General features: G+C 45.1%; 1 protein-coding gene across 1 annotated transcript in view; it reads left to right on the top strand.

The window, feature by feature from the left end:
• GPR158 (G protein-coupled receptor 158) overlaps positions 1–15,074 on the top strand; it is a 214,895-nt gene that overhangs the window by 12,810 nt on the left and 187,011 nt on the right. The window contains exon 2 of the mRNA XM_064162477.1: positions 2,841–2,946. Within this exon, the coding sequence (XP_064018547.1) occupies positions 2,841–2,946 (106 nt within the window). The remainder of the gene's footprint in view (positions 1–2,840; positions 2,947–15,074) is intronic.

Genomic DNA, 15,074 nt, shown 5'->3' with positions numbered 1-15,074 from the left:
CTGTTACGAGGAAGCTGTTGTCAGAGAGTGATTGGCATTGGAATGGGCTGCCCAGGGAGGTGGTGGAGTCCCCATCCCTGGAGGTGTTGAAGCAAAGCCTGGCTGAGGCACTTAGTGCCATGGTCTGGTTGATTGGTTAGGGCTGGGTGCTAGATTGGACTGGATGATTTTGAAGATCTCTTCCAACCTGGTTGATTCTGTGATTCTGTGGAGCAGAGTCTGGCTCCATATTCCAAACACTGCCCTTCACATCTTTATAAACATGAAGGAGGTCACCCTCAGACTCCTCTTCAACAAGCTAAAGAGACCAGACTCCTTCAGTCTTTTCTCATGAAGCAGAGCATCCCAAATGATGCTGTAGAAGGCTTGTACCATCAAGATCCTTTCAATAAATGCTTAAAACTTCTCTTTTGAAATAATTCTATCCCAGAGTAGTTGCAAACCCTGTTCCTACTTGTGCAGAACTGTGAAGTGTGAGCAGCTACTGCAGAATTCTGGGTGCAAAAAGAACCATGTGCACCATGGGGGGCAAAAGCAAGGTGTGTGTTGGATTGTAACTGTTGGGAGAGACTGCTTTCATATGCATGCTTCTGGCCTGTACTGTTTGGGTTTTTTCCCAGCATATTTTTCACCCCAGAAAATTATGAAAAGATGCCAAAATAATCATACTTGGAAGTTCAGGTTGAGCTATTGAAGTGTTGCAGATAGAAGAGCATAGGTAGTAATGCTTGTATGGGGTTTGTGCAGACACTGAAAGGCTTTGAAGAACAGCTTTACTGGAAGAGAAGCAAAGAGGAAATGCATTCAGATGGAAGAGTTTTGTAGTGTTTCTGGAAGCAGTGTTGTGAAAAGATTTTGAAGTGGGATCATTTTCAGGCCTGTGTGGTCGAACAAGGAGCCCTATCAAAGCTTGGGTGTAAAATAAAAGTGCACAAGAGGGAAGCAGGGTCAGGGAACCTGGGAGGAATACTGAGACACGGTCTGAGTGTGACCAAGCATCTTCTGTCAGAAGTGGTGTGGCTAGCAGGAACAGAGAAGTGATCAGCCCCTATACTCAGCACTGGTGAGGCTGCATCTTAAATACTGGTTTGGGCCCTTCACTACAAGGATGACATTGAGGTGCTGGAATGTGTCCTGGAGCAACAGAGCTGGTGAGGGGTTCGGAGCATGAGTCTGGACAGAGCCAGAATCTTCTCTGGGTAGGCAGTAAAAGAACACAAGAGGCACAAACAAACACAAGGAATGCTGATTAAGCATTAGAAGCTTCTTTTTTGTCATTGTGAGACTGGTCAGACACTAGCTCAGGTTTGCCAGAGGTGAAGTCTCCATTATTGGTGCTACTGAAAAGCACAACTGGACTGAGCCTTTGAGCAGGTGGCTGGACTGGATAATCACAAGGGGTTGTGTTCAGTTGCACCTCCTGAATGAATCTAATTTCTGCATCTATTTTGAACAAAATAATTGCATCAGTTTTCAAAAGGTGCAAGTTACTTAATTCTAATATGAAAAATCCAGAAGTGCCTTTCCTTTCTCTCCACCATGTGGCTATGAGCATTAGTTTACCCTTAATTTGCAGCCTGTACCTCCCTCTTCATGGAAGTGTTTCTTAGAGGGAGAGCTTCCTCTCCTACCAGTTAAAACCAAACTACACACAAGGGAAAAGCTTTCCATGTAAAGGAAATAAATACCTGCTTCCCTAAGGTGTTTGAGAGTCTCCCAGGTGACTCTGTTATGCTTCTAATAAGGATAAACCATCACTGGTTTTCCTACTGCATAAACTGATTTCCTTGGAGTAGTCATAATGATACTAATGCTTGAGGGACCATTGCCAAGGGGCTTGGTGTGTAATGTGAACTGGGAGGGCAAGGAGTAGTGGTGGTCCTGGTCCTGCTGCCTGCACTGCACCTGTATACAGCCATGGTGAGATTATTCACTTACAGAATAGGTCCTGTCCCCAGCCCACACACTAATACTTTCACTTGGAAAGGGCCAGAAAACATTAGAAGCTTAGTTGATGGGATGTGCATGTGATCAGATGAGGAATTGGTTACCTCCTGTGAGCATCTGAGACAGACACCTATGCTAGATTGTATGGCCCTGCTCTGGCAGGGTCTCTTAGGGTCCCTTCCAGGCCCTAACAGCCTGTGATTCTGACATCTCCAGAGGTCCCTTCCAAGCCCTAACAGCCTGTGATTCTGTCATCTCCAGAGGTCCCTTCCAAGCCCTAACAGCCTGTGATTCTGTTATCAGGTTAAGATAACCCTGTAACCATTGGCATCAACATCTTATAAAGGGTTAGTTTGTATATATGGCAGTTTTTCCCCTTGAGCTCTCTGGTCATCTGGAACATGGGGAAAAAGAGTTCATTGGGTTGGAAATATAGTTTTAGTAGTCTGGGCAGAGTAAAAGGGAGGATGTTGTCATCACTGATATGGAGGTGCAGTGTAGCCCCTGATTCTGTGCTCAGGATCAGCTGGGGAGGTCGCTGGCCTCAGAAGTACTGCAGATTCTTTCTTGTATTTGTCTTAGCTCTTTGCTGCATTGGCAAATGTGAAGGATATGAAGTTGTCTGAGTGTGTAACTGATTCTTACCTGCTGCTTTACACTTAGTGCCTTAGCTTTACCAAACTCTTGCTGTGACACATCTTAGTAAGGATCTAACCCAAGAACGTGTTTGCCACCCTGGCTTCAGGAACACAGAACTTCTGTTCTCAGATGTTTCACCCAATTCCACATTTAAAAGAAAGATGGAGTTCTGCTTTGCAGGTTACAGCATGCTAAAGAAGTTTATCCTGTTTCTGTAGCTGCTGTGTTCAAGGTTGCCTTTTCTCTCTTTTCAGAGGTGTTGTCAAAGTCGACATCAACCTGCAGAAGGTGGACATTGACCAGTGCTCAAGTGAGGGGTGGTTCTCGGGGACCCACAGGTGTCATCTCAACAATTCTGAGGTATGTCTGCCCCTGAGGGACTGACCCACACTTACAGTCTTCCCACTAGGAATAATTTTCTCTAGTACAAATGCTATTTTATGTGTTTAATGGGCTTTAAATGCATTTCATAGGCTGTAAAAAACCCAAACCCTTTCTGCACAAGGCATTGTGGTGGATGTGAGTTCAGGGGAGTGTCTGCACTTCAGGAATGCTGGTGTTTAAAATTTACTGTGCAGAAATAACAGTTGGAAGGGGTAAAAATAGAATATTAGCAGTGGAACAATTGATGAAGTTCTGCTTGTGAGTCAATTCTTTTTTCACACCCAAAATAAAAGCTTTTAATGTCAGTGTCATGTTTAAGTGGAAAAACACAATTTAAAGTAGCACAAATAGTAATTATTATCCAGAAAAATATGGACTTTTGGTAGAAGGATGCAAAAAACCAAGGCAGAATTGGATACTCTTTATGCTTTCTCAATGGGAGTGCCAACATTTTGACAGAGCTGAGTGTTTCTGTTCGGCTCCTTCCTGCTTCCTCTTCTGAAGGTCAGTCTGGCTCCATCTGTCAGCATAGTGTTTCTCCTTCAGCCTGACCACTCATCGAGTTGAATGAGACTTTGCAACAAAATAAATTAGATGTGTTTTGGTTTTTTTTCCTTTTTCTTAGTGGCATATGATGTTTTGGAAGACACCCACTTGTTTTCTGAGAGAGAAGTCACCTCCAGCACTTGCATTCATTCAGAAAAGACAATTAAAACGAGAGGGGAGTTGGCAGTTCTCTACCAGAACTCAGGAGGTGCTTGCCTCACTTGTTAGAGAATTGGACAATGCTTTGTGTTGGAAGGGACCTTTAGAGGTCATTAGTCCACCCTCCCTGCAGTCAGCAGGGACATCCTCCACTCGATCAGGTTGCCCAGAACCTTGTTGAGCCTGACCTTGAATACGTTCAGGGGTGGAGCCTCAGCCACCTCCATGGGCCAACTCTTGAGTGTTTCACAACCCTCCTGACAAAGAACTGGTTCCTAACATCAAATCTGTAATTTCAAGCCGTTGTCCCTCGCCTCCTTACTGCAGGCCTTTGGAAACAGTCCCTCTCCAGCCTTTTTGTAACCCTCCTTCAGGTGCTGGAAGGCCACTAAATTATCAAAGCCAAACTGAAATTTAGACCTAGTGTTAATTCATCTACTAAAGTATTCAACAAGAGAAACTCAGCATTTTTGTACTCATATTTTCAGCTTTTTTTTTTGGTCTTTGTCAAGCACTTTTTGACTTCTGAATTCGAGAGAAGACTTTTCAGTAGTCTTCCTCCTTGAAGAAAATGTTGTTTCCCATGAGGTCTGGTAGACCTTGTTTTTTAATGCATGCTGGTCCTCCTGAATGTGATTATATATTTTGGCAAGTGCTTCTCCTTTCCTCATGTCTTATAAGCAAAATTGTCAGCAGAGGGTTGGGACTATAGGTTGTATCTCCCCCTCCCCTTCTCCTTTTCTACTTGATTGGTGGAAGAGATATGGAAGAGACTATGGGGAAAAGAAGGCAAGGCAAAGATCAGTGTGAGTTTAATGCACCTTTAGTCAGGTTCAAAGCTTGCTGTCTGCTGTAATGGCCTCTGAATTCTTAATGCACAGGAAAACAGAATCTAACTCTAAGGTGGATGTAATCCCACAGTGACACTTCCCTTCTAAATCTGAGTCTTTAAGAGTATGGGGGGAGCACAGTGCAAAAAGTTACTCTCTGGAAGGATTTGTTAAAGAGGGAGAGGGAATAAAATGACTTCTTTCATTCAGTTTTCATGGGAATAAAGTAAATTTTATTTCTCTGTAGAATTTGTCCTGGTTATGAAAAGAGATTGTCATGGCTGTGACATTCAATAAAGGCTACCATCCGTTTTATCATTGCACAAGGCAGGTGGAGTGTCACTGAGGAAACTGAGTGCAGAAGGATGTTGTATGAAACACAACCTGGAGGCTTGCAGGGAGTTCTCTGTGGTGTGCAAAACTCCCCTTTGTAATTTGACAGTCTTTAGTGCCTCAGGGGGAAAATCTCCCCTCTGCAGTTTGGTTTCTTACCGTGCATGAGAATCCAGAGGTGGATGTCTTGGAACTATTCACCAGCCTTCAACCAGGGCTGGGTTCTTAGCATGCTGTGCTTCACCCTTCTACTGAGAGGGTGGTGGGTGTTTCATCTCTGCTGAAGATGGAAATACATGCTCTAAGTCAAATGTTACTTTCAGAGCAGTTCTCCACGTTGGGTTCTGGGGTACATGGTTGTAAAGTTGGCTGTGCCAAGTAAGTTTCTCTGCAGAGCTTTTACCAGTGTGCCTTGTGATGTTTTGACAATAGATGTTTGCTGGTGTTACAAAGGAGGCTTTGTTTTTCCTGCTGGACAGTTGCATGTTTGTTTTGGTAAGCTTGCTTTGATGCTGTAGTGCATCAGTGAGTTCCTGTGATGCAGAAAGGAATTGAAATGTACATTCTAGGGCAGCTCTTGAAGGAGTGATGCTGTACTTGTGAGTGTGGCTCATGTTCATGCCTTCAGGTGTTAATGGCATGGGTAAGGAGATGAAAAGCCATTCATGAAGTGGTATTCCACTTGTATGTAGAGCAAAAAGCTGCCAGCTGTTCTTCCTTCTCTGTGACACTTATTAGAGTGTTAAATCAGCAAGGCTGTCATGGCGAAGGGCAGGATGTGTAGGTAATACAAACCTCTTCCAAAAGCAAGCAGGGAGGGACTGAAGAGGATGAGACTTCTTGTTTAATACCAGTGCCCTAGGGATGGGGATTTGCTGAGAACAACTTATGGAGGTTTCTTTCCTTTTACCCTAGGGGCTCCACTTTAGGAGAGTTCAGTCTGATGGGAACTTCTTTATATTCCCAGACAGGTCCCATATGTTGCTTTTCACACTGTTTCATTGGAATATACTCTGGAATAAGGGCAAATGACATAGTTGTGCAACATGCTTTCCACACAGTTTGCCTTCTAAATGCTGATGGAATGACATTGCCAATCCTCTCTTCTTAGCAGCAGATACTGAAGTACCTGCTGACTCTGGAGTGCTCTGCCCCAGATTGCAAAGTCTGTCTCTGGTAGAGTAAGGAAGAAGGCAGAGATCTCTGGATTTCCAGCTCTGCTTAAGGTGGATCCTCCTTTCACTCTCCTCCTTTCTCTCTAGTTTTGCTAGGTGAGCTGAGTGTTTGGGGCAGCCTTTTTGCCAGCCATTTGGGAAGCTTTTGCTATTGTGAATTTCTTGAACATGTTCACTGCGTAGCCCATGATATGTGACCATTAAATCTAAGGTATAAAGATGACAGCTTCAGAGGTACAACGTTCCTCTTCCCTTACACTGAAAATACAGCATGTGATAGGGAACAGGGTTAACTTAGGAGACAGACTAGAGGAGAAGGAAAAATAGAGCATAGAATGGTTTGGGTTGGAAGGGACCTTAAAGATCTAGTTCCAATCCCCTTGCCATGGGCAGGAACACCTTCCACTTGAACATGTTACTCAAGACCTCATTCAGCCCGCCTTGGACACCTCCAGGGATGGGACATCCACAGGTTGCCCTCCCTGAGCAACCTGTTCCAGTGTCTCACTACTCTCCCTGGAAAGAATTTGTTCCTAATAGCCAGTCTAAATCTACCCCTTCTGAAGCTTAAATCCCCTCAACCTATCACTACAACTTACAGGTTCCTAAAATCCTTTTTTATTTTGTGGTATTTCAGTGGTTAAAATCTACTGGACACTTCACAGGGAAAGGTTTCCTGTTTTCTTGCTGTCCTGAAGCACTCTGAACAGGGAATGATTGTGAGGATGGAAATGGAAGTGCATTACAACAAAACAGTGGTCTGTGTGTGTTGAAAAGGAAAAGGAGGAATGGATGGGACCCAACATCTACCAGAAAATGGATTGTTTAGAGTACTCTACTGGCTTCATGTGCTCTGGCACTGAATCAGGAGATGATGCTGACTGACACTGGGATTTGGAAGGTCATCAAGAATTGCCTGATTATGTGATGGAATATTTGTAGTGCTAGTCCTTGTTTGGAAGAAAAGGAGTGTATGGGTGGGGAATTAGTGTGGCAGCTTGAATGCTCCAAATGCTTAGACAGACTATTCCTTAGATTTAGGTGTTCCTCAGCAGGTAGATTGGTGGCTCTGAAATAACTTACTTTATGGTGCCTTTAAATTGACTACAGAGCAAGGGCAAGCACTGGAAACTAAATTCTCTGGTTTTAAGTTACTATGTTAGCAATTTAGGTAGTCAGTTCTTCCTGATTTGTTCTCTTACTGTGTACAGGACCCATCTATGCCTAATTTCATATCAGCCTAGATGAACTTGAGAGCAGGAGGATGCCTTCCTTCAACCTCAAAATGACTATAAACCACCCCCCCCATAATTAGGCAGGAGGTTAGTTGAGACTTCACACAGGAAAACCGAACTGCAGCAGTGGCTAAAGTCTCTTTCAGTTCTGATTGATTTATTCTTTCATGGTTTTCATTTTATCAGCCAAAAGGAGGCTGATCTTTTCTTGACTTGGAAGAAGAAGGGACAACACATGGTGAAGCACAGAGCTTATCTCCTTCATACCCTCTTCCTTGACACCCAAGTAGGGAACAGTTCCCTCTGAAAAAATACATGAGCAGGAGATTTGGATTCTGGGGGGAGCCACAACAGATGGGGCAGGTAATATCTGTAGGGTTAGAAATTATGACCTTTAACTGGGTAGAGAAGGGAATTATGCAGGTGACTCTGAAACTAACAAAAATAGAAGACAGTTATCCAGTAAATCTGAAGGAATGAATAAGATTTCCTGTGTCCCAAGCTGGCCATGGGGGTAAGAAAATAGGCATTTTCATCCTGCTTGAAGAGTTTGCTTATTCCTTCCCCAAAGATGCTGGCAGCAGCTGCCAGCACTCTTAGTAACAACTTCAGAGTCCTTGTGGAGAACACCAACAATAAAAGGAAGGCTGAGGAGTGTCTGAAGAAATCAGCTGGCACAGCCCATTGAGCTCGGCCAAACACTTCCAACCAGCAGCACCAGGCTGTGAAAAACGACAGCGGTCTCCACGCTGCTCCCCCATCCCTAATGAGGCTGCCAACAGCTTGCAGTGCGAGGCAGGCTCAGCTGACATCCCTTTGGGTTTCAGAGTATTCCACAAATGACAGCGTGCAAAAATATCTAGAGGGAATGAGAGAGGCAGAGTAAACAGAGAGGCTGCATTGCTGTCTGTATGTAGTGTGTGGCTCTGTTTGCAGAGAGATGCATAGCCCTACTGTGGGTATTTATTCTGCACTAACACAAAACCAACTGAGAAAGGAAAACAAACGAGCAGTGCAGCCAACAGCTTTTTTGCCATTGTTTAACAGAACAGTGGAGATGATTGCATTTTGTTATACTGTATGTAGTGTGACAGACAGGTGGTGGGGAAAAAAGAGGGAGGAAGGAGCTGATTAAAAATAGAATTATAATGGAGGACTGAGTTCCAGGTTTTCCAGACAGATGCCTTCTAGTGCCCTTGTCAAATCAGGAAAAGGCTATTAATGCACATACTGTGTGAGAGGAGGCATGGCAAGAGGTTAGCATCCAAAGTCATCACCCTCTCTGCTCTGCTGTGGTGAGGCTGCATCTGGAATACTGTGTCCAGTTCTGGGCCCCTCAGTTCAGGAAGGACCCTAGAGAAATGCTTGGAAGTCCAGCACAGAGCCACAAAAACAGTTAAGGGAGTGGAGCATCTTCCCTTACAAGGAGAGGTTAAGGGAGCTGGGGCTCTTTATCTTGGAGAAGAGGAGCCTAAGGGGTGACCTCATCAATGTTTATAAAGATGTAAAGATGAGTGCCAGGAGGCTGGAGCCAGCCTCTGCTGGGTGATGCCCAATGACTGCACAAGGGGCAATGGTGGAAGCTGAGGCATGGGTTTCATTTAAATGCAAGGAGGTATTATTTCCCTGCAGAGGTGACAGAGCACTGGAACAGGCTGCCAGGGGGGGCTGTGGACTCTCCCTCCCTGGAGATATTCAACACCTGCCTGGACATGTTACTGTGTGACCTGCTCTGGGTGATCCTGCTCTAGCAGGGGTTGGACTGGATAAGCTTTCCAGGTCCTTTCCAGCCCCTGACATTCTGTGATTCTGTGATATCCTGTGTCACTGGGTTTGTTTAGTACTTACATGTATTTTCAGTCTTGTCAGGAAAAGTGCAGTCAGGTTGACAGAAGTCTGGAAATAGATCTGTTTGGTGACTGAGTGAGCAGGCTTTGTGTAACATAGTTAACCTCTAATTCAGAAGCAATCATCACCCTTGGAGGTATGCATTACATGTAAGACAGGGCAAGAGAAGTGCCCATACCAGCATAGAGTATGTCACAGGATGTCTTCCCTCTTAGAAGTAAACCAAGATCTTCAGTGACAGAAGAGAAATACTCAGTGCTGCATCAAATCCTGGTCTGAAGGTGCAGTCAGAGAGAAGGGAGCATCTTGGTTCAGTACACAGATAGAACAGAGCCACTGCTTCCTGGCTACAGGAGCAGGAAGGTGAATCTGTTCTCTCAGGCTGATGGCTGCTCACACAGCTTGGTGTGTTTGAAGAGCACACAGCAGACACAAAGAACATTTCAGATGCTATTTTAGAAATAACATCCTCTGCATTCCTGGGAAATGTCCCTTTGTGACAGAGGAGCAGATCTGATCTGGCACTCCCTCAGACAGTTACATAAAATAAGGTGGAGGTTTATCAGAGCTCTTGGTGATAAACAAGGTGCTGTGAAAGCCAGTTTCAGTTTAAAGAAGAATCAGGTTGCTTAGCTACAGCATCTTGGCCTTTATAGAAAAAAGAGCTGGTAAATGAGTCTGTATTTTGTAGGAGCTGCTTTTGATTATCAGTGTGCTCTTCAAAGGAGGAAAACCTTTGCAACCATTCCTGTCCTCCTAGTTAGCAGTTTTAACTAGGAGCATTTAAATTCCTCTGGGTCAGTTTTATTTGCTTCTTTTCCTGTCCCCGGAGTTCAAGAGTGAAAAGCAGCAGATGATTGGCTGAATGATGCTGTCTGACAAGGAAAACAGCAGGGAAGTGTTTGGTGTGGCTTGCAGCTGACAGGTGATGACAGCATTGCATCAGTTCCCAGTACTTCCAGCTCTATTGCCACAGGTTTCAGATCTTTCTCTGCTGGACAGAGCAATACTAGGTAGCTGAACTGGTGCTTCTCCCCATCGTGGTTGGGAAGGGAAGAGGTGGGGCCCAGAAGTTTAGTTGGCTGGCAGGACATGGATAAAATATATCTAGTGGGAGTAAAAGGGCAGTCACAGAGAGGGAGATGAGTGCAGGGAAGAGCATTTCCCTGGAGACAGATTAGAATCTTGACTGTTGGTGGCTGGGGCAAGAAATGAAAGATCCCAGGGAGGTGGTGGAGTCTCCAGACCTGGATGTGTTTAAAAGTTGTTTGGATGTGGTACTCGGGGATATGGTTTGGGGTGAAACTTGTAGAGTAGGCATATCTGCTGAGCTTGGTGATCCTGAGGGGCTTTTCCAACTTGAATGCTGTGGTCAGCATCTGTTAGGAGCCACAGAGTGTTGCAGCAAGGAACCTGGGGACTGTAGCCAGGTTGGACTGTGCTCCTTGGGCAGGCTGGCTGTTGGTTATCTTCTCCAGATGTGCAGTAGCAGTAGGTGTGTCAGATCTGGGCAGAAACAGCACAGCTTCACTCAGAGCTCTCATTTATGTCTGCTATGTTCAGAAGGCTATAAAGAATCTGGGGGGTGGGGGTGGTGAAATTGCATAAAATTGTGCATTAAGCATCACAAAATGTGTGCAATGAGAGAAATGCACAGCACTGTGGTATCAAAGCATGTGGCCCATCCTGTGTGAGGGTCAACATGCTTGTGCTGGAAGGTTTGCAAGGAAGGTATGTGTCTCCCCTGTCATGTGAGATAATAGAAAGGCTGTTAGCCCAGTCTATCCCCATCTTTCAACTGGAATGCAGAAACACAATGTTCATGTCTAAACTGATAGACACTCAGATCTAAAGTGATCTCCAGGTGTGCAGATTGCCCTCCCCACAGTATGCTTTCTGCAGAAAGGTACCCTGAGCTTGTGCGCTGGAAGGGAGCCTTGGTGTGCTCCAGCCAGCAGCATCTTCAGTGGGATTTTTGGGGTGCATTACAGCATGCATCCACCTCACGTTTCAGATGCTCCCCAGAGGAGTTAAGCATCCTGATACCTATTTGAAACCTGTGTCTGAGCAGATTTCTGAGTGATTTTGATTTGTGACAGCATCTTGGTCATAAATGAAGCTGCCAACCTGCTGGTAGCAAAATCAGCTGTTGCTGCACTTGCTGTCATTGAAAAGGACATCAGCTTCCTAGTAACTCTGCAGACTCTGCTCCTGACTTGCATGCTTAGCTGTTTGCTTACTCAGACAACACACTGCAGAGGGGTTCTTGGTTGCTAAAATCCTAAAATTCTACTCCTGCATGTCTTCCATAGTTAATTTTGTTGCAAAGCTATGAGACTCGAGAAGCAGTAAACCAATGGGGGGGAGGGAGAATCTCATCTGCCTTATTTCACCAAAAAGCTTTTATTTAGTGTAGCAACTGTTTCTCCTGCTTTTTTTTTTTTAACACTTCATGACACCTGCACAAGAGGCAAGTTTAATTTAGCCTTGAGAAGAAAGTTCATTCCCCTTTTTGGTGCAACAAATGAAAATGAGATTGCAAACACATTAAAGCTCCCAAGATGAAAAACTAGAGAGAAGAGGTGCTGAATCTTCACATCCCAAGGAAGCTACTGAGCCATAGTAAGAGCTTTAATGGAAACAAACTCATTTAGTTTTATTTTTGGAGCACAGTTTTATAGCACTAGACATTTAAGTGCCATCATTTTTATTGGGGCCTTCTGGTAGGAGGTTGGATGGTTTTGTTTTCAGATGAGGAAAAACTGCTTTGGGTTTACCTGTGCTTTGGCTTCCAGTAATTCATGGCATCTGTTCTTCCAGTTTGCATTTGCCAGTCGGTGTAAACTGATGGCTGTCAGGTTATCCATTCACTCAGCAGAGCCTGGTCCCCTAGAAGCTGCATGGTGTTTACTAACCCCCTTCATGTCTTCCCTTATGCTGCTTCATTGCTGTGTCACCCTGTGCTGATTTAGAGCATGAATACTGTGTCCAGGTTTGGGTTCCCCAGTTGAAGAGAGACAGGGTTCTGCTGGAGAGAGTCCAATGGAGGGCTACAAGGATGTTTGCTAGACTTCAGCACCTCTGCTATAAAGAAAGACTGAGAGGTCTGGAGAAGAGAAAGCTGAGAGGAGATCTTATCTCTATCTATAAATATCCAAGTGGTCAGTGTCAAGATGAAGGTGCCAGGCTCTTTGCAGTGGTGCACAGTGATAGGACAAGGAAGAATGGGCACAAACTGGAGCACAGGAGGCTTCCCTGGAAGAAGGAGAAGCTTCTTTCCTGTGTATGTTTTTATTTACTGCTGGTCTATGTGCATGTCTGTAATTGCACATGCATGCCTACATATGCATACCCTGGGAGGTGTGGGTGACTTGGTGGTTTGCACATAGACATTCTGCTAGGGCTGTGCTATGTTACAGAGGCTGGAATCCTGGTCCTTGTCTGGCACCTAAGTCTCTGCACCAGTACATGCTGAGGGACATGGCTTAGCACCAGCCTTTACACAGACTTAGGTAAATGGTTGGAGTTGATGATCTTCAAGGTCTTTTCCAACCAAAATGATTGCATGATTTGACCCGTTGGGCTTAAACTACTGAAGACAGAGGCTCCTGAAAGGAGGTCTAGGCTGGATATTAGGAGGAAGCTCTTCATGGAGAGAGTGATTGGCATTGGAATGGGCTGCCCAGGGAGGTGGTGGAGTTGCTGCCCCTGGAGGTGTTCAGGAAAAGCCTGGATGAGGCACTTAGTGCCATGGTCTGGTTGATGGGATAGGGCTGGGTGGTAGTTCAAAGTGGATGATCTTGGAGGTCTTTTCCAGCCTGGTTGATTCTATGAATTCATTTTAAAAGAGAGTCTTTGAGCTACCTGGTCTAGTGGAAGGTGTCCCTGCCCATGGTAGGGGGTTTGGAATGAGATGATCTTCAAGGTCTCTTCCAACCCAAACCATTCTATGATTACTGCATTACAGTAGCTGAAAGAGACCTTTCTTGGCAGTTTAGTTAGAATTCTTATGTGGACAACCAATAGAATGCTTGTTTGAAATAAATGCCTAAATAAAATGCTTCAATCATCCTCATAAGGGTAAGAAACATCAGGATGCTCCTTAACCCTTCTACTTCCTCTTAAAGCTCTGCCACCAGGCTAAGCAGAAGGCCCAACTGGTGTCACCACACACAGCTTTTCTCACTGCTGCTCCCCATTGCTATTTGAGAGGCTCCCACATTCCCTTAGACCCGGGTGGCTGCATGTTTTCATGAGACTGAAGTTTCATTTTGAAGTTTGAGGGCTTTTTCCAGTGTAGGACTCCATCATAATGATTGCTTTCTAAGGGGCCACTTTGTCTCTGTAATTAGGAAAAGCAATTTTCATGAAGTATTACTCAGTAAGCCACTTAAGAGTTATTTTTACAGGTTTAATGCATATTTCAGTTATGTTTCATTTTCATATGTGATTGAGAGTTGCTTGTGATTATGCACCAGTGGATTATTCTAGCTGCTTTCTAATACTGCTTAACAAAAATGGTACATTTATAACAGTCATTTCTGGTACAAGTGTGACCTAAAAATATTGTCTTCAGTCATTATGTGACTGTGAGGAGTGACACTTTCCTTTTTTATCATTGTAATGTACTACACCAGATCTAAAAGTGGTGGAACAAGAGGAGGGTTTGAAAAGGCTGAATACTTTCTTCCAGAGTTACAAGGCAAGAACAGGACTGTGAACATGAATGCTTATTTGCAGAGGACACAGAATCACTGAAGCATTTTGGCTGCAACAGACCTTTGAGATCATCCAGTCCAACCATTCTCTGACTCTGCAAGCCATGTCTCTCAGCACTTTGTCTCTACCTCTTTCCAACATCTCCAGGGACAGGGACTCAACCACTTCCTGGGGGGGCCTGTTCCAGTGCAATCTTTTGGGGAAGAAGTTTCTTCTAATCTCCAACCTAAACCTCCCTTGGTATGACTTGAGACCATTTCCTCTTGTCCTCTCACTTGTTCCTTGGGAGAGGAGACCAACTCTACCTGACTCCAGCCTCCTTTCAGGGAGCTGAAGAGAGCCAGAATGTGTCCCCTCAGCCTCCTTTTCTCCACACTAAACACCCTCAGCTCCCTCAGCTGCTTCTCACCAGCTCTGTTCTCCAGACCCTTTACCAGCTGCTTTGCCCTTCTCTGGACATGCTCCAGCCCCTCAGTGTCCTTCTTACAGTGAAACCCTAAAAGCTGAATTCTATTTGAGATATGACCTCACCAGTGCTGAGAACAGGGCCACAATTACTTCCCTGGTCCTGCTGCTCACACTGTTCCCAGTGCAGGCCAGGATGTTTCTTGGCCACTTGAGCAGAGACTGGCTCACAGGGTTGACCAGCACCCTCAGGTCTTACTCTATGGAACATTCCAATAGTGAAATGGAATCTTCATTGTCATGGAACGATTTAGTTGGAAGTGACCTCAAAAATCATCCAGTTCCAACTCCTTGCTATAGGCAGGGACACCTCCCACTAGAACAGGTTGCTCAAGGCCTCATCCAACCTGGCTTTGAACATCTCCAGGGAGGGAAGCAGCCACAACCTCCCTGGGCAGCCTGTGCCAGTGTCTCACCACCCTCACTGAAAAGAACTTCCTAACATCCAATTTGAACCTCCCCTCTGTCAGTTTAAACCCATTACTCCTCATCCTGTCATTACAAAACCTCATCAATAGTTCCCTCCCCAGCCCTCCTGTAGCCCCCTTTAGAGACTGGAAGGCCACTAGAAGGTCTCCTCAAAGCCTTCTCTTCTCCAGGCTGCAGAGCCCCCACTCTTGTAGCCTGTCCTCATAGCAGAGCTGCTGCAGCCCTCTGAGCACCTTTGCAGCCCTCCTCTGGACTCACTCTAACAGTTCCATGTCCTCTTTGTGTTTGAGGGTCTCCAGAACTGCACATAGTGCTCCAGGTGGGGTCTCAGGAGAGCAAAGTAAAGAGGCAGAATCCTCTCCTTT

Source organism: Pogoniulus pusillus, chromosome 23, assembly GCF_015220805.1.
Source record: "Pogoniulus pusillus isolate bPogPus1 chromosome 23, bPogPus1.pri, whole genome shotgun sequence".
NCBI lineage: Eukaryota > Metazoa > Chordata > Aves > Piciformes > Lybiidae > Pogoniulus > Pogoniulus pusillus.
Note: the sequence above shows the minus strand (reverse complement) of the source record. Positions and strands in the feature narration are given on the sequence as shown.